General features: G+C 34.6%; 2 protein-coding genes and 1 pseudogene across 2 annotated transcripts; 1 reads left to right on the forward strand and 2 right to left on the reverse strand.

Annotated features, from left to right (window-relative positions):
• Positions 1 to 8,351: 8,351 nt before the first annotated feature.
• On the forward strand, positions 8,352 to 10,875 carry LOC112328010 (replication protein A 70 kDa DNA-binding subunit A-like; annotated as a pseudogene).
• On the reverse strand, positions 10,786 to 11,669 carry LOC18100358 (uncharacterized). Its single transcript, XM_006381585.3, has one exon. It carries the CDS (start codon positions 11,295 to 11,297, stop codon positions 10,932 to 10,934), a length of 366 nt encoding a protein of 121 aa, XP_006381647.2. The 5' UTR covers positions 11,298 to 11,669; the 3' UTR covers positions 10,786 to 10,931.
• A 92-nt stretch (positions 11,670 to 11,761) lies between these two features.
• LOC18100359 (mechanosensitive ion channel protein 10) lies at positions 11,762 to 15,843 on the reverse strand. Its single transcript, XM_006381586.3, has 5 exons — positions 13,839 to 15,843; positions 13,609 to 13,732; positions 12,923 to 13,216; positions 12,642 to 12,844; positions 11,762 to 12,368 (listed from the first exon to the last, which is right to left on the reverse strand). The coding sequence occupies exons 1-5, from the start codon at positions 15,278 to 15,280 to the stop codon at positions 12,095 to 12,097; spliced, it is 2,337 nt and encodes a 778-aa protein (XP_006381648.3). The 5' UTR covers positions 15,281 to 15,843; the 3' UTR covers positions 11,762 to 12,094.
• Between the last annotated feature and the right edge of the window lie 1,884 nt (positions 15,844 to 17,727).

A 17,727-nucleotide genomic window follows, 5' to 3' on the forward strand; every position in this document is an offset into this window, starting at 1 on the left:
ACAATCTCTTGGATGCATCTGTTTACACCGGACATAATAAGGATAAGTAATGGTCTTCTTTGAAGCCCCCCCAACAACTACCCTTCAGGTTTGATTATCCTTTAGTAAACCCTTCACTTGTACTCTATAAAAACCAAACTGCTGCCCTTCATTGACCAATATCTTCTTCTTTATTCTTGAACTGATTAAATTGTTCCCCTTTACCCCTCTTAAAAAAGGGAGGTCTATTTGAAAAGAAATCATATTTCCTTTAACCTGGTCTAAACTAGTCTTGCTGGGACTTTCCAATACATGCCTCTAGGGCCTAGGCTGCTTGTATCAACTCTCTCATCGTCTTAGACTATAATGCAACCAACCCCTATTTTGAATGATGTCGTAAACCATCACGTGGTCTCTCAATCATATACTGCTAAGTAGGAATCTAATATGGGGCAAACATAGATAGGTTATAGAACCTCCTCTCATAATCAAACACTAACATATCATCTTACCTCAATTCTAGAAACTCTTGTTCTTTCACCATACAATGATATTTAAAATAAAAACTGATTCTAAAACTATATCCTAAAATCACTCTATGTCCTTAATTTTGTGGTCCACCTCGACTGTATAGTCTCCCATCAAGATTGTGCCCTATCTAATAATAGTTGAGTGACACAATCTACTTGTAAGTCTTCTAGCACCTTCATTTGAATCAAGGTCTTCTCCACTTTTATAATATATCTCCCAGCAATCTCCATATTTTATTCCCCTAATAAGGACTCATAACTCATCTTTCTTATACACTTTAAGATCCATACTAAGGAAACCATATTGTTTGTGGGTGTCGTAGCTACTAGAGTTGCTGGTATTGTTAGGGTTACTGGGCTGATATTTTAGTCATGCCTTCAATTACTACCCTCACTAACTATGCTAGGAAAACAAGGTTGTCATATAGAACGGGGGCTCCTGCGGGTGCTACTGGTGGAGGCATAATTGTTTGTCCCTAATGATCTGACCTCTCTAGTTATGACACCTTAACCTGTCTAGAAACGATGTCATCTCGGAGTGTAAATGATTCCCCATTTCCTTGACTGAATAGATGTTGGTGGCACATGAGAGGCAATATCCACTAAAAAATCATTTCCCTGCCTCTCTTTGAAATCTATACCCTAAGACCTCCTCGGTATTGAAGAAGAATTTGTCCTTGTACTTTGTCTTGTATGAACTATTATAAAACAATTTGATGTATATCAATTTCCATTATAAATCCTGAACCCAAATCAGGGTTCTGATATTAATTGTAATGACCCCATTTTATACTTAATTTTTCAGTGTGATTAACATATCTATTTGAGTAAGAAGTCAAGGGGAAATTTTAAAAAATCTACCAAAATTCTAGCAGAATTTCCCCTGAAAATATACATACCAAGTTGTCGATAATACAAAATATAGATTTTTGCGTTCATTTCTTTTAAAAGGTCATCATAGACTTAACAATTTCATTATATCACTGGATTAGAACACATCTAATCCTAATTTTAATCACTTCATATTTTATAAAATAATTTTCACGAATAATAATTAAATGAAATAAATACACAAATTCATAGAAAGCATTATAAAATAAACACTTGTATTTTGAATTCTAATAAGTTAAAGTGAAGTAATGTTGTTATAAAAGCCTAACAAGACATTATATCTACAATGTTACAAATATCTTAAATTTGAGCATTATTTACATACCAAAATTACATTTTCATTACTTAAAAATAGAGATTCTGAATATCTATTACTTTAGAAGAGTTGAGGAATTTCCTGGAGCTCTTTCTTTCCATTTCTTTTCTTACATGATGTTACGATGTACCTAAAATTGATTTAACGCTCCATTACCAGGTAACTAGTTCCACTTTCCTATTACCGGGAATTAGCCCTTTTACCAGATAACTAGTTCCACATGTATTACAATTAAAATAACAACATGCCATATTTAAAGAATTTATAGTTTTCTTAATTTAATTTAATCCATTTGTTTTTGTATTTTACTAACTCGAGAAAAATTTCTAATCGGGGTTTACATGGAAGCTGCCTTTTCTTCATAAAAATAGTGTCCCTATTCTCATTTAGCTTTATGACTTTGTCCTTTAACACAAAGCATTTCTCTATGGAGTGATTGATCAGACAATGATATTTATAATAATTTGGGTTGTTTACTTGGTTTTCCTTTTTAGGATAGTTCACCTCTAGCAACTAAATGATATTTGCCTCAAACAAATCATCTGGCATCCTAGATATGTCTGAATTAGAAAATTGATACTCTTTTTTCTTGTTGCTCTTTTAGGGTTGGCTTCTTCCTTTCACCTTTTTGAAAAATAGTTGGTGTTGCATGATCATTCCGTTTAGCTCTAGTTTTTACCTTTATGACAACAGAGTTAATTACTAAAGACTAATTTCCCTTGATCTTTAGAGTGCTCTTTCCAAATCTATGACCTTTATGCTTGTTTTTCTTAGGCTCCTACATAGGTAATGATGAGTTTCCAGTTGAAGCAATGCCAAGTTCCATGTCATGTGCTCGAGTAACCAATTCTTCAAAAGACATTGGCTTGATGACTCGTAGAATATAACGTAGTCCCCAATGTATCCCATGAATACATAATCTAGTGTTGAAGTTTCGGTGAGTCGGTTCTTATAATTGAGGCTAAAGTTTCTCCATCGATGAATGCAATTGATAACAATCTCTTTTTTCTATTGACGCGCATTAGTGAGTTCAATCATGCTGACCATACAAGTGTTGTAGAAGCAGTTAAGAAACTTACATTCTAATTTTTCCTAACTATCGATTGAGCCAAAATCCAAGTTAATGTACCGGTCAAAGGCATTTTTTTTAAAGAATGGACAAACTGTTTTACCATATGATGAACATTAGTTCCAATATTGTTATAAGTCTCTACAAAGTGAGCCACGTGTTACCTTGGATTCTCTTTGCCATCGAGTTGCTAAAACTTTGATGGTTGATAGCTTAGAGGTATCCTTAGCAGGTTAATCCTTTGGGTATATGGTTTCACATAAGAATATGAAGGTTGCACTGAACTTTTTTCTTAGGCCATGATGGCCTCTTTAATCATCTCTTTCTATTGATTCACGGTTAAGACCCCGTCAGTAATACCATGAATATTCCTTGTAGCTCTAATAGTAGAATCCTCAACAACATCCATTTGATCTTCTTGCACAACCCTGACAGCTAAAGTTTGGCCTCCTTCATTCATGTTCTTGATTTTGTTCATCAACTTTGCTATCTCATGGTTTTTTTCCTTGAATGAAGTCGAAAGGCCCTTAATGAGTCTTATTAAGTTAGCCATTTAATCCCCTAAAGATGTAGTCCTAGTTGTCGTCACTTACATGGAGCCAAAACCCAAGGCTTTACTTAGTGATTGATTTGGAGAAGTCTTCACGAATGAATAGTTAAAGTAGTCATCTTGAGTGCCGAAGAAAAGTCCATACGCCCTACTGAATTTTGTGATGAAGTTACTTGTAGATTCAACCTTAAAGCAACGAGCTCTCATACCCTCTTTGCATTTGATGTTGACATTAGCTTGAGAATTGGGCATACAACTCGGCGATGAATTTTGTGTTTAATAGCGAGGTTAAAGAATCTTTAATAGTGTGTTAACAACTTGAATCAACAATGTTGTTGATTTTGGAAGCAACACAATGATTATGTTCTTTTTAGTTGCCATTGAAAGGTTGTTGGAAATTCTTTCTAGTTGCAATTGAAAAGTTGTTGAGATATTCCTTAGTGGAGTTACCATATATTTGTAGATACAATTTTGAGCACTTAAATTTAAACAAGTATATATGTATAAATATTTGATTTTATCAAATTATATGACTATATACAATCTCCATTTAAAATATTCTTATAAAAAAAATAAAATAATCTTTGGACTCTTCTCTTGAATTTGATATGTGGTGACTTGATTTATTTATGAAATTAAGCCAAGATTTGAGCTTTGCAAGAACACAAATTTAGGCGTGTATTACAAAGTGAGATTTGGTGATTTGATGCTTTGAGAAGTACTTTTGATTTATCTTTAAAGTACTACTAAAGAAATTCTATAGGGTGTTTAGACTTGATCCAATAGAGTTTCATTCTTTGTAGACCTCAAGCATAGATAAAGGAGCCTCAAGAGCTTTTGAGAGAGCTTCCTTGTGTGAAGAGTTGTCTTGAAGAAGATATTTTATTGAATAATTCTTATAGAGTGTTTAGGTTGATCTAACAAAGCCTCGTTCTTTGTAGACTTCAAGCGTAGATGAAGGAGGCTTTAGAGCTTTTGAGAGAGCTTCCTTACTTGAAAAACTTGTCTTAAAGAGAATCTTGTATCTTCAACTATTCTTTCCTTTTGTCTAGGTAAGACCCTTTATTTATTGAGATTTTTAGGGGCTCTTAAGTCTTTTTTAATGCCACATAATATTATTTTATTGGTTGATCTTTATTTATGAGATCTTGTATTTATGACAAGATATTTTAAATATCTCATTCTATGTGTCAACCTTCTATTGGCCAAAAAATATCTAAAGGTCCATTTATTTTCCATGTCATTTACTTGAATTTTATTTCATCTTTCTATATAAATAAAATAAAATAAGACACATGATAAAATTTAATTGGTAGAAATTTTTTGTTTCTACACCTACAATCTTTCTCCTTAAACTCTCGTCATTTTTTACATGGTGGTGCTTCCTGAAACATACACCTTTTTTTTTTATAGTTCAAGATCTATAATTTCACTTCTCATATGATATAGATAGTCTTCATTTCATTACAAGTTAAGTCCAAAGTAAAAAATCATTAGCAAAATATTCTTAGGATGTGTATGTAAGGAAAATGATATTAGATCCAATACTAATAAAAAGTGATTTATAATTAACTCAATTTCTAATCTTTCATAAATATATTTATAACTTTGAATTTTTTTATTTAGACTAAATTTATTTTATATCACACTTATGAAATCCAACATATTTAACGCAATTAACTATTTCTACAATTTCTTATAAATTAAAAAGTTAAATATTTTTTAAATGTCTATATATAAGATTTGATATTCTTAATTGTATTTGACTTTTGAAAAAATAAGTATGCAAATTTTATTATATGATTTGATAATTTTATTTAGAAATGACTTATTTAAAAAGTAAAAAATAATGTGAATGAAACGTAATCAAATCTCTAAATTACAATAAAATTTTAAATAACTTAAGGGGTCTTAAAATGTATGATAGAATATTAGAGACTTTTATTGTTTATATTCAATAAAAAAAATACAATACAAATCTTAAATAAAAAATTATAATACAATATTTCATATGATCGAAATAAGAATAATTTACAATAAACATACTCTACAAAATTTTCATTCATAGACTCTTTATTAAAATATTAACTTTATTTTCTCTCTTTTTACTACTTCAAAACATCAAATGCAAAAAGACATGTTTTTCATGTTTTCTATATCCCAAAACAGTAACCAAACAATAATAAAGATTTGTTTTTTTAATTAATATACAATATATAGATTGATATAGATGTCACTCAAGTGATATTTGTTTATAAACATTCTCCATTTGCTTTAAATTCATAAAAATAGAAAAAGAATTGTAGATTATAATCAAAAAATTATTTTATTGAAAAACGTTATGTGAATTTTAAGTTTTAATAATAATTAGTTTATTTCCTACGCTTTCAATAAGGGTTGGACCCAAATTGTTTGGAAAAAAAAAATGCCTATATTCTCCAAAACTTTTTAACATTGTCATTAAACTTGATATAGTGACTCAAACTTGAAAAATCATGACCAAACTCTTTGATTAATATTTAGTCAACTCGCAAAAATTGTGATCTGGGTTATGGATTCTATTGGGTTAAATTAATAATTTTTATTTTATTATATGATAAAAAACATGTAAATTGATTTACCATCAACACAATAATAAAGGATAAAATTCAATAAAAATCTCACTCTTAATGATGTAATTGAAAAAGAACAAAAGATAAAAAAAAAAAAGAAGTTGAAAACAACAAAAGAACCAATAAAAAATAGCCCAATTGCACTGGGTTGGGCATGTCCAAAACAATTAACTGCATCCATCCTTTGTTTTTTTGGAAAAAACACACATATGATAAGTTGTTTGTGTTTGTTTTAAAGAAAATAATGTGCCCAACAAGAATCAAACCTGTAACCTTAGTCATAACCCTTCATGCTTCAACCAATTGAGCTACAACACGAAGTTTCTATAAAACATTTTAAAAAAATATATCAACCTGGTTCATTATGAATATGAAGTATTAAAACAAAGATAACGTGTTTTAGTTGTATTTATTACATAGAACGCTACGTCTTGGGCTGGGTCATATTTTTTTTAACATAAAAAATGATTCCTAGGCGATGATAGTGTTTTTAAAAGAGCAAGAAAAATATAGGACCCATATCATTAATGTAAACCCCTGAAAAGAAACTTATAAAAGTGGTCAATAACTTGGTATGGTCCGAATACAAACAAAACTGTGTTGAAATTTCGGTAAAATAATTAACATGGACTTTTTTTAAAAAAAAAAACCAAACCCTCCTAATTTCATTGTATATGTATAATGTATGTGTGCAATTGCGCTGAAAATTGGGATGTTACAATTGATTTGAATGAGTTCAATAAGCTCATTTAATTTAATAATATGATTATAAAAAAGCAAACAAAAATTAAAAAAAAACAGCAATGACTGATAAAAAAAAAAGAAGAATGTTTGTCAATATTATGAAACGATATCCTCTAAATGTTCTTAAAATGTCTCAACAATCTTATTTGATAACCAAGCAAAAATTGAATAAGAATGAAATAACCTCATAAAAAGAAAAATGAAAGAAATCTAACACCCAATTACCAGTAAATTAAACTTTGAATGATGAATTGAAAAAAACATCAATTTTAAAAAAGGACAAAAACATAACTCGAGTCAGTAAGTCAAATTCACGACTTGATCATGAGACTAAGATAAGCTTGCATAGAAGAAATTGAATTAAACAATGGAGGTCAAATCCTAAGCAAACTAAATGATGAAAGGTGAAACTGAAAAAAAAAATTAAATTACAAAAAATGAGTCAACTCAGGTTAACTCGACTAACTCCTAACTCAAGATATGAGATCGGGATAAATCCATGGAAATAAATTGGAAAAAATCACAAAGCTGAAGGTCCAATAACCTAATGTTGAATAATGAAATTAAAAAAAAATCAATTTTTATAAAAGGAAAAGGGTTAATCTTCAAAATCCATGACCTGAGTCATAAAACCGAGATTACCCTATAGAAGGCAAACACGAAAAAATAATGAAGCAAAATTCTTAATCATCTAAAAATTAAAAAACAAAACAAATAGCAATAAAAAGAATGAGGACCAAATTGGATAAAAAAAATTAAATAAAATCAAATGTTGAGGGATGAAATTGAAAAAATGTCAAGAAAATGATTAAAAACAAAAAATAGCAATCAAAAGAACGAGGACCAAATTGGATATAAAAATTAAATGAAATAAAATATTGAGGAATAAAAATGAAAAAAATAATAATTCAAGAAAAGGATTAAAAAAATAGCAATTAAGGACCATATTGGATAAACAAATTAATGATATAAAATGTAGAGGGACAAAATTGAAAAAATAATCAACTTCAAAAAGCCTTAAAAGCTAAACAAATATCAATCAAAAGATTAAGAACCAAAATTGATATAAATAGATACTGACAGGACACATTTAATTTTTAAAAGGACCAACACGAAATATGAGATGAGAACAAAGAAAAGAGAGATTAAATAAAAACAGGCTACCAAAGGCCAACCGCTGCTCCACCATGCACATACGCTTGATCATTGGAAAGATGATGTCGTGACTCTTTCAAAGTCGTTGTTAGAGGCAGTGTTTGATTACTGGGAGTTGCCGCATGTGCTACCTAAATAATACGGGTGTCAACCACATTTATTTATTTTTATTATATTTATATTTATTAAAAGACTGAATTGCATCTTTTAAGTACAATGCAATCATTTTATTATTCAATTAAAGTGTTAAAAAATCAAAATACTCATTGTTCCTATTTTTAGTTTTTTTTAGTTTTTAAAGATATTTTAATCATTTTATCATTATGCTCTTAAAATGTAAAAAGAAGATGCGTAGTCTCCCATCAATATAATAATAATAATAAAAAATGTATCTCTTGAAAAACAGATTCCATAAGTGTTCAAAGTGAAACGGAGCGTTTTGTTTTTAATTTAGAATTATATAATTAGGAGCGTAATATAATTGATATTAGTGAAACTGGGGAGAAATGTAATTCGGTGGGTGCTTGCTCGCAGCATATTTTGATCGCTTTCTTTGAAAACCAGAACCGAAGCCCATTATTTCCTGCCTTGCAATGCAATGCCATTGCTGCCCTCCATATCATATTTCTTGGGTTTCTTTCCGTTGCACTCAAACTCAATTCTCATTTAAATCCATCTAAAACGATCCCTGTTAATCTGACGACCACTGCAACTGCACGATATCAACGGTAGCGATGTGAACTTGAAGCCGCTGGTTCAGGCTTTGGATTTAAAGCAGATGGGAAGCGCACAGGAGAGGTTCAGGCTCCTCGTCTCTGATTCCGTGTTGACTCAGCACGCCATGCTTGGTACTTAGCTCAATGACGGGGTCAAGCCTGGCGTTGTCAGGAAAGGATCTGTCATTCAATTGATCGATTACATTTGCAGCCACGTTCAAAAGCGCCAGTCAGTCACTTAGTTGTTGTTTCCCTAAACTAAATCTCGTCTCCTCGAAATTATTACTAATTTGCTATAATTTCACATGTTCGAATTTCAAATGTGGATTGAATTTTTATTTTCAAGGCAATTCTACGTTTTATTTTGAAATCTAAAAATTGATTAAGCTGGTAGCTGGACTATAACTAAATTAATTATGTTTCATTTTAATTCCTGTTATGTTAATTATTAATTAAGAGTTTATTATGTTTGTTTAGCTTAATTTTATTGTAAAATCGTGGAGATGATGCTTTTTTGAATGGTATCACATAACTTGATCAGCTTATAACTGAGGGAAATAATGATTAAATGCAAGTGTTTGGCTCTTGTTTTACTGGCAATGGCTGTTTTGGTCACTTTTCATACAGGATTATTGTCGTGCTCAACCTGGAAACTATAATACCAGACTGAAATTATTGGAAATTCTGAAAATGTTTCATGATGCTACTGCTCACAAGTCATTCCCTAATACCAACTCAGTGAAGTCAGTAGGGCTTGCTTATTACAATCCAACTTCTCAAAGTCATGCAAATATGGATATCCACTGCATCCGGCCTGCTAGTCATGGTGGAAATATGAAAAGTCTCCGGCCCACTTTGAGTACTCAGAATCAGGGCAGTAATAAGCGGAGTTTCCGACCTGCTTTGAGTGCCCAAAATGATGGTAATGAATTAATGATGTGCAGAGTTTCGGACCGACTGTTCGACCCACTCCAAGTTACAGAAATCCTTGTGCAGTTGTGAAGAATGAGGCACCAGCACGGATCATTCCTATTAATGCTTTGAATCCATATCAGGAACGCTGGGCTATCAAAGCCAGAGTAACTGCTAAAGGGGATCTTCTTCGCTATAATAATGCTCAGGGTGATGGGAAGGTCTTTTACTTTGACCTTGATTCTGACGGAGGCGAAATAGGAGTGACCTGCTTCAATGCTGTTGTTGACTGCTGCTATGATGTTATTGAAGCTGGTTATCTGATTTCAAAGGGTAGCTTAAAATCTGCTCAGAATAATTTCAATCATTTGAAGAATGAGCGGGAGATATTTTTGGAGGCAACTTCAACTTTGGATCTTTTCCCTGAAGAAGATAGTTCCATACCACAACAGAATTCCTTCAAACCCGTAAGTGAAACTGAGATTTCTGAAAACAATTCCATATTTGATCTTATTCGTATTGTGATGTTTGTGAACCCTTCAATTCCTATATTGAGAAAGAATGGTATATGGAAACTAAAAGAAAGATTCTGAATCTAAAAGATGGCTCTGGCAGGGCAATTGACTAACCATTTGGGGAGATTTGTGCAACAAGGAAGGTCAAAAATTGAAAGAGATGGTTGATTCTGGGTTTTTCCCTGTTTTAGCTGTCAAAGCTGGGAAGGTTAGCGACTTCAACTGAAAATCCTTGGGAACAATTTGTTATACTCAGCTCTTTTATAAATCCAGGTATTCCTGAGGCTCATGCTGTGAAAGACTGGTTTGATCAAGGGGGCGTGATGATGCTTAGTGCCAGGAGGATCCAAGAATGAGATTCGCAAAATGGCGTCTCAGATGAAGCATGAAGGTCTTGGAAGATCAGATAAGCTTGATTGGGCCACTGAGGGCAAGTTTAAGTTTTATCAAAACAAATTCCTTCTGTTACACAGCTTGCCCTTTGATGATTGGAGATAGACAGTGTAACAAGAAAGTGACAAGATCTAGAAACTCAAGATGGCAACGTAATAGATGCAATCAAGAATTTGACGAGTGTGATTATAGGTATCTTCTTCAAGTTCAGATTCAGGGACCACACAAGATTGACTTGGGTAGCCCAGTTATCAGATTTCAGATGGTCTGTCTAGTTGTTCATCTTATAACGTGACTAAGAAGGATTGCTTCCTTGAGTATTTCCATGTTTCAAATGACAGTATAGTGCTTTCAGAGCAACAAAATAAAAGAGAGGTTGTGTTCCTATGTTGTGTTGCATCCAGACAGGAAAAGTAATATTTAGATTTCACAAGTCTTGGGCCACGTTACATCTGAAGATTTCACACAGAGGATCATTGAAAGCATCAAACAAGATACATGACATGAAGTTGTAAAAGAATTCCAAACATTCTCAGAATTGTACATCGCTTAACCCCGCTTGACAGGGTCGAAATTGGAAACTCCGATCACTGCACCAATAATGGCAACAAGCACAACTCCACCAGCCACAATGCTGAGCAAGAAGTTCTTGAGAGAAGGAGAAGCCCCAGCCCCAGCTGCTTCAGCTACGTCTGGAATCACCATGGAAGCTGTAAGTGCACCTGCTGTCAATCCAGTGACCAACTTCTCCTTCAACGAAGCCTTGACTTGAAACCTACCACTGGATTTTGATGCTGACATAGCCTTAGATGGCCTCGCTGGGAGTGGCTTGAAGAAAGCCTCAGAGGCTGGAATCCTCTTTTGGCTTGCATAAGTTAATGGCAAGGCCATTGAAACAGCTGAAGTTGAAGCCATTTGTTTCTCTGATCTTCGCTCCTGCCCTCTCTACTCTCTTCTCAACAAGAAGCTTTCTTTTGGTGAAATTACCAATATAATTGGTGAAGATGTTATTGTAATGGTTGCCTTACAAGTTGGAGGGAGGGAAGAGGGGTAATGAGAGGTGGAAATTTGAGATATCAGGAAGACTAGACATCTTGATCTGTCCTACGTGGCAGCTTCTCCGTTGGGCATTGGTGGATAAGGTTATCGGATTGGACCAATCACCATCAAGTTTGAAATTTGGAGGAGAGTTCTCGTGGTTGACAATCCCAGCACTGCATATTTGGATATCCCTTCGCTTGTAAGAACTGTTTGGGCCCTTCCAATGGGCCCAAGTGGATTGAAATGCCCAGAGTTTAGGTTTAAAGCCTTTTAAGGCCAGCCCAATGCATTTTAAATAATCAGGTCAACTATGCCTCGGAACCAAGAAGAGATCAAACTAGACAAAAAGAGAATAATCAGAATGATGATGGGAAACAAGATGCTGAAATGGAGAAGAAAACAAAAATATGAAAGAGAATATTAAAAATCACAGCCTCGAGCGACAAATAGAAGAGAAGAAGTGCAAAAATCACATTTCTCTCCGAGTCTCGACAACTAGAAAACACATGGCAAATGCTATTATTTTTTGAACCCCCAAATATGGCAAAGAAAATCCCAGCTTCAAAGACACCAGCCACCACCAAGTCGACTGAAATTCAGATTTCAGGCACGAGAAGTGAAGCAGAGAAAGAAAATAAGGTGAAGAAATTTGGGACAAAGAAGAGGGACCATCATCTTGCAAGCGTTGGAGCTACTGAAGCTGCTGTCCCGACATAGCTGAGGTGAACTTGTTGAGGCAGAAGATGGTACTTAATACCAAGATCTTCGAAACATTTCTTCAACTCTAACACTAGATCAGATCTTCTGTTTCCCCTATCTCCACTGTTCTGGAAGTTTATAGTGTGATTAGCATAGAGGGCCATTCTCATCTTATTCACATTCTCAATCTCTTTAACTTGAACACTGTGACCAGGCCGCCAGTGCTGTGGCTTGCTCTCCAAGTACCTGATACATCAAAACAAAGCCACTGAATGAGAATTGACAGGAAGGAACAAGTTCAGAGAATACATGGTCGACGAAATCAAAACAGAGAAGAAACAAAATGTAGTAAAACAGAAATGGGCAATATTCGGTCAATCAGGCTAATCCCCTCTGCCGATCTTCACCAGCCCCCCTCGACTTATATGATACATGTATAGAATCTCTGTCTAAATCAATCATTTGTACATGAAATGACAATAAGAAAGATAAAAGACATCTGTAAAAGACTTAACGTACGTTTTTATCCTAGCTTTCAGAGCTCCAATAGTCTCAATTGAAGTGGATATATCAACAGCGAATTCCACAGAATCACTCATTTCTGGGCTCCTGTAAAAGTTGCTGATAGGTTTGGTAGCAAGAACTGTATTTGGATAGAATATTTTCTCATTGTCGTATCTTAAAAAGACAGTGGTCAAAATGTTCATCTCTTCAACAACCATCTGCAACGAGCCATTCAGAGTGTCAGTGTACACGGTTGACCTTCACATTTTAATGGCTCAAAGATCAGGGACACATACCTGCACTCCATCAATGACACAACGATCACCGACATCAAATGGGTGCATGACGAACACAAATATGATAGCTTCGAACACGGTCTTGGCACTGTTACCAAAAATGAAAACCACGAGTAATAATTGAGATGAAATGAAGACAAGCACTTTGGTTGTTAAATATCCCATCACAAGCAACCACACAGCAACGATCACAACAAGCACAGCAGCAGAAGCCAATTTGTTCAGCTCCTCAATGGCTGTTTTTGTGTCATTCAAGGAGTGTGCCAATGATTTGCGCTCATTATAAACATTCACCTGCAAACAGGAACCGTGTTGCATGAGCAAATATTCAAAAAGTTCACTTCAACAAGTCTAGTGTTCTATACCACAAATCATAATACAGTCCGTTGAGAAACATGACATAAAACTATGATGATTTGGTAGGAAAACTGACGCCAAATTTCTTTAAAAATTAAGCATCTTCATGCATAAGCTCATAGCAGTTTAGTCTATTACGAATAACATACCAAAAGTTTTTACTAACAGTAAACCAAAGTGCATGCGAAGACAAAACAAGTAGCTGAGGACAAGTGTACTGGCACTGGCACTATCTCTAGTCTTGAAAAGATCTAAGACAAGGCAGGTAAGCAAAAAGAGCTTGGTTGCCCATGGACCATTTGTAAGAAAAGATTTGACAAAGATCTAACCAGCCAATTTTTTAAAGCTGATCTCTTGATCTTTCGAGTTTCTGTTGCTCCTTCAAAGAGTGGAATTACGTTGTCCACCTCTTCCTTTTTCATGAACCGCAAGAGGTCATCTTCTTCAATGTACCTAGCACATTAAACAGGAAAGAAAGTGAGATCATTGCAGATTAAACTATCTTCAATTTCATCATGACGAATAAATTGCAGGGACTTTAAAAGGCAGATATCCTCACTTGCTATGAGGCTTTGCCACATTCCTGAAAATCTTATAAGCCGCAGCCCTTGCTTCCCACTCACTAGTAATCTCTTCATCCTTCTTCTCAGCATCCTCCTCATCACTCTGGTCAAGGTTGTTGGAGAGAGTGGATAAGCCAGAACCACTAATCACATTAATCAATCCCTTCATGGTCCAAGCAGAGATCTTCCCATGTTTCATTTTCTTAAGCTTATCAACATCAATCACCTCTTCTTTTTTCTCTTCATTCCGTTTGTTAGTATTCGTAAAACTCAACTGGCCCGGCAGCGTCTTAGTGCTCGCAATGCTTTCAGCCATCTCCATCACGGGAGGCCCAGAAAGAGTTATGAGAACATACTGATGAAATATTGATTCCTGAATTCTATCAAAGAATCTAGTAACATGAAAAGAAGAAGCTAGCAACTTAAGTGAAAAGGTTTTCGCCAGCCATATAGCAGCCCCGATGAGACAACCAGCAAGGGCTCTTGTAATTTTATTCAGAATCTTGGTAGTTCGCCTGGATCGTTTAACTCCACTTTCAAACAACAAACCCCAAGCTAGCAGTACCAAGCCTAACCAAATAAAAGCCTGAACACTCTTTTTCAACCCATATACAAAATAAAGCACCTTCTTCTTAAGCAAGAAGTTCCTTTCAATCAAGAAAACCAAAACATTCATAAACCACTCGGTAAACAATCTACCACTGAAAATAACTAATACGAGCACACACCATTTCCATAACTTCAAACTCCAAATCTTTGAATTCAGCAATCCGTCAACAGTCAAGCTGGCAATTAACAGTCCCATAATGCACACAAATGCAACTAACTCAATCAAGGGTAATACTTTCCATTTCTTACCCCTAATTTTGCCCAAATTAAGAATTGCCGTCCTATAGACCTCATCATCATCATCGTCTAGTCCTGGCGTTCCAATTAAGGGTGTTTTTGGGGTGATTGGAGCTGACCTCAAGTTATCCCTTGGTGTAGTAACACCATGTGTGTCATTTGGTGAAGCAACATTACGCGGTGAGCTTGAATTCCCCGACTGGCCGGTCTTCATCTCTTCCTTTAAGATTGCATCATATGGATAGGATGGCTCTACCAGTCTTGATTTTGGCTTCGAAAATTCAGACCTTGCAAGTGATTTTCTTCTTGTTATGGAGTCTGTTGTTGGGATTTTTGGAGGCTTGTGTGGTGTTGGACTCGGAGCTGGGCTTGGCTTTGGTATCTCTGAAGAAGGAGATGTTTGAACTCTCACCGACAGATTCTCGAACTCTGTTAGCTCAAGATTTGATGATGAGTCTTTTGGAGAAGAACCCAACTGGGAATTCTTTGAAAAGGAGTATGCTTTAGTAGTAGCATCTTGATTCGTGGTTGAAATGTGAATCACCACGTCATTTGTTCCTTTCTTGTCTATCACTCCTTTGCCAGCTTCCATTTTACTCTGTCTCTCTCTCTGATAAAACCCTGATTTCTTCTGACATGAATTTGATCACGAGGAAAGACTGTGTTTTCCACTTCCCTGGGGAAATTGGAGAAAAAATCTCCCGAGAAAGTTGTAGATTTTCTGTCAAATCCCCACCAGAAATCAGAAAATGGATGGACTCGAGCAGGGATTAGAAAAAGACAAGACAATCAACTAGTATGTTTGGTTTACGATAAAAGGAAAGTTGAAGATAAAAGAAGATAACTTGGAATCGCGGGAGCTGCTTTGCTAGTTTCTTATGAAATTGTAAAATGTTTTGGATGCAGAATTTGTTGTTAGAACACACACAAAAACAGCCCTAGCTAAGCTTGATAGTGTGGATATATGTCTGTATGTTCTGATGATATGAAGAATGGGAATAGAAAATCTGGGAAAATCAGAGAGCTATAAAGGCCATGGCCATGAATAGTTGCAAGTGACCAGTAGTTGACCGATACACGAGACGATTAGGGGAAGCGACACACCGTCTCGCAGAGGGGGAGAGAGACGCACGTTTAACATAGACTCTGTTAATGAATTGGGATCGCGGGAAATTTTGCTTTAAAAAAGTATCGCCCGTCTGATCTCAGTCAACAAAACCACAGGCTTACCTCATAAAAACTTTGACATCTCATCTTCTTTTCTATTTTATTTGATTTTAGGCCGACTGTAATGCTGTCTTTTGGAGTGTTCCTGCTTTACTTTTTTGTGTTTTTAATTTGAATGAATATTAAATTATTTTTTTTAGGATTTCTTAATAGTTTTGATGTTATAATATTAAAAATTAAAATAAACGACAAGCACCTTAAAAATTTATTTTAATTCATTGATCTGTAAGATGTAATAATGGAGTCGTTTATTTATCTATATATGGCCAGCCCAAAACTGGAGGATTGCTCTTTCAAGGCATGAAGTGTTACATTCTCTGTTCTTATAAATCAATTCAAAGCGTGCAAATTGAATGAGATTTGGTTTCTGTGTTATATAAAAATAAAAAGAACCACAACACCTCCTCCTCCCATCGGTCGTTTTTCTTGTCGGAGGACCAACAACTTGGTAGCTGTGTGCTCAGCAGTCCAATCGGATGGCTCCTGGGATGATGTGATAATGCCCATGGGACCGTGCAGAATTGCAGCGGATTAGGTGTAATGACAGGTTAAAGGAATTATTGTAACAAATATTTTAAGGTGCTTGTCCGTTTCCCATAAAAATAAATGAAATATTAGGTTACAAGTTGTCATATATATATATATATATATATATATATATATATATATATATATATAAAGGAGATACATGAGATCTACGGGTGAGTAAAAAAACTAGAAAACTGATTAAACCGAGAAAACCGAAAAAAAAATAACTGAAAAAACCAAAAAAAAAAACCAAATAAACCGATTAAATTTTTGAAAAAACCGGCTGGTTCGGTTCGGTTTCGGTTTTATAAACAAAAAACCGAAAAAACCGAACCGAAACCGACAAAAAATCGGAAAAAAAACCGAGCCAAACCGGAAAAACTGAGCCAAAACCGAGCCAAACCGAGAAAACCGAGCCAAACCGGAAAAAACCGAGCCAAAACCGGAAAAACCGAGCCAAACCGGTTTGAACCGGTTTTTGCCCTAAAAAAACCGAACCGAACCGAACCGAAACCGGTCGGTTTGACCCGGTTTCGGTTTTTTTTTCAAAAAAAAAAATTTCAGTTTGGTTATTTTTTTTGATAAAAACCGAACTGAACCGAAAATAATCACTTCTAATGAGATCTACATTCAACGATGAAATAAATAATAGGGAAGTATATGAAAGCCGCTGCCATAGACTTATAAATTATGTTATTGTGATTTTTGTTTTTATCTTAAGCAATTATTTTCAATTTTATGTGATTTGAATATAGATTAACAATACAGACATGAGTAGAGAGTGCTATAAGCATTTTTTAAAAAAATATATATTTTTCCTTCTTAATGCTATCAATTTTTTAGTAAAAAATAATGTATGATAATAAGAAAAAACAACATATATATATATAAACTAACTAATAATTCAATTTAATAATTTGTAATGTAATTGTTTTCATATGGTGTGTATGTATATATATATAAAAAAGAAAATAGTGATAAAACTATATTTTGGAATTCATTATAAAATAAGAAGCATTTGTTTTTTGGAATAAATAATTTTTTTAAGAGAAATGTGGTTGAATTTACTTATTAGTATTGTATTAAAGGTATAATAGTTAATCAAGGTTTGTTAAGGAGTTCGTGCTTTTAAGGAGTTCGGGCAGGACCCAAGAGTAGGCCGGAGGCGAGCCCAATAGGGTTGCGGACACCTGGCGCTTGGCTACTAGGTTTGGGAGCTGGGCAGGCCGCTGCCGCCACCTGGCACTCGGTCTGCTCTGCTTTGGGTGATTTGGATGCCTGCCT

The sequence above is a fragment of the Populus trichocarpa genome, chromosome 6 (genome assembly GCF_000002775.5).
Source record: "Populus trichocarpa isolate Nisqually-1 chromosome 6, P.trichocarpa_v4.1, whole genome shotgun sequence".
NCBI classification, from domain to species: domain Eukaryota; kingdom Viridiplantae; phylum Streptophyta; class Magnoliopsida; order Malpighiales; family Salicaceae; genus Populus; species Populus trichocarpa.

Coding starts and splice junctions, on each gene's coding strand:
- LOC18100358 (XM_006381585.3), bottom strand. CDS start 11,297: ATGGCTTCAACTTCAGCTGTTTCAATGGCCTTGCCATTAACTTATGCA.
- LOC18100359 (XM_006381586.3), bottom strand. CDS start 15,280: ATGGAAGCTGGCAAAGGAGTGATAGACAAGAAAGGAACAAATGACGTG. Junction 13,733..13,838: donor GTGGCAAAGCCTCATAGCAA/GTGAGGATATCT, acceptor TTAATGTGCTAG/GTACATTGAAGAAGATGACC. Junction 12,845..12,922: donor GTGTCATTGATGGAGTGCAG/GTATGTGTCCCT, acceptor GGCTCGTTGCAG/ATGGTTGTTGAAGAGATGAA.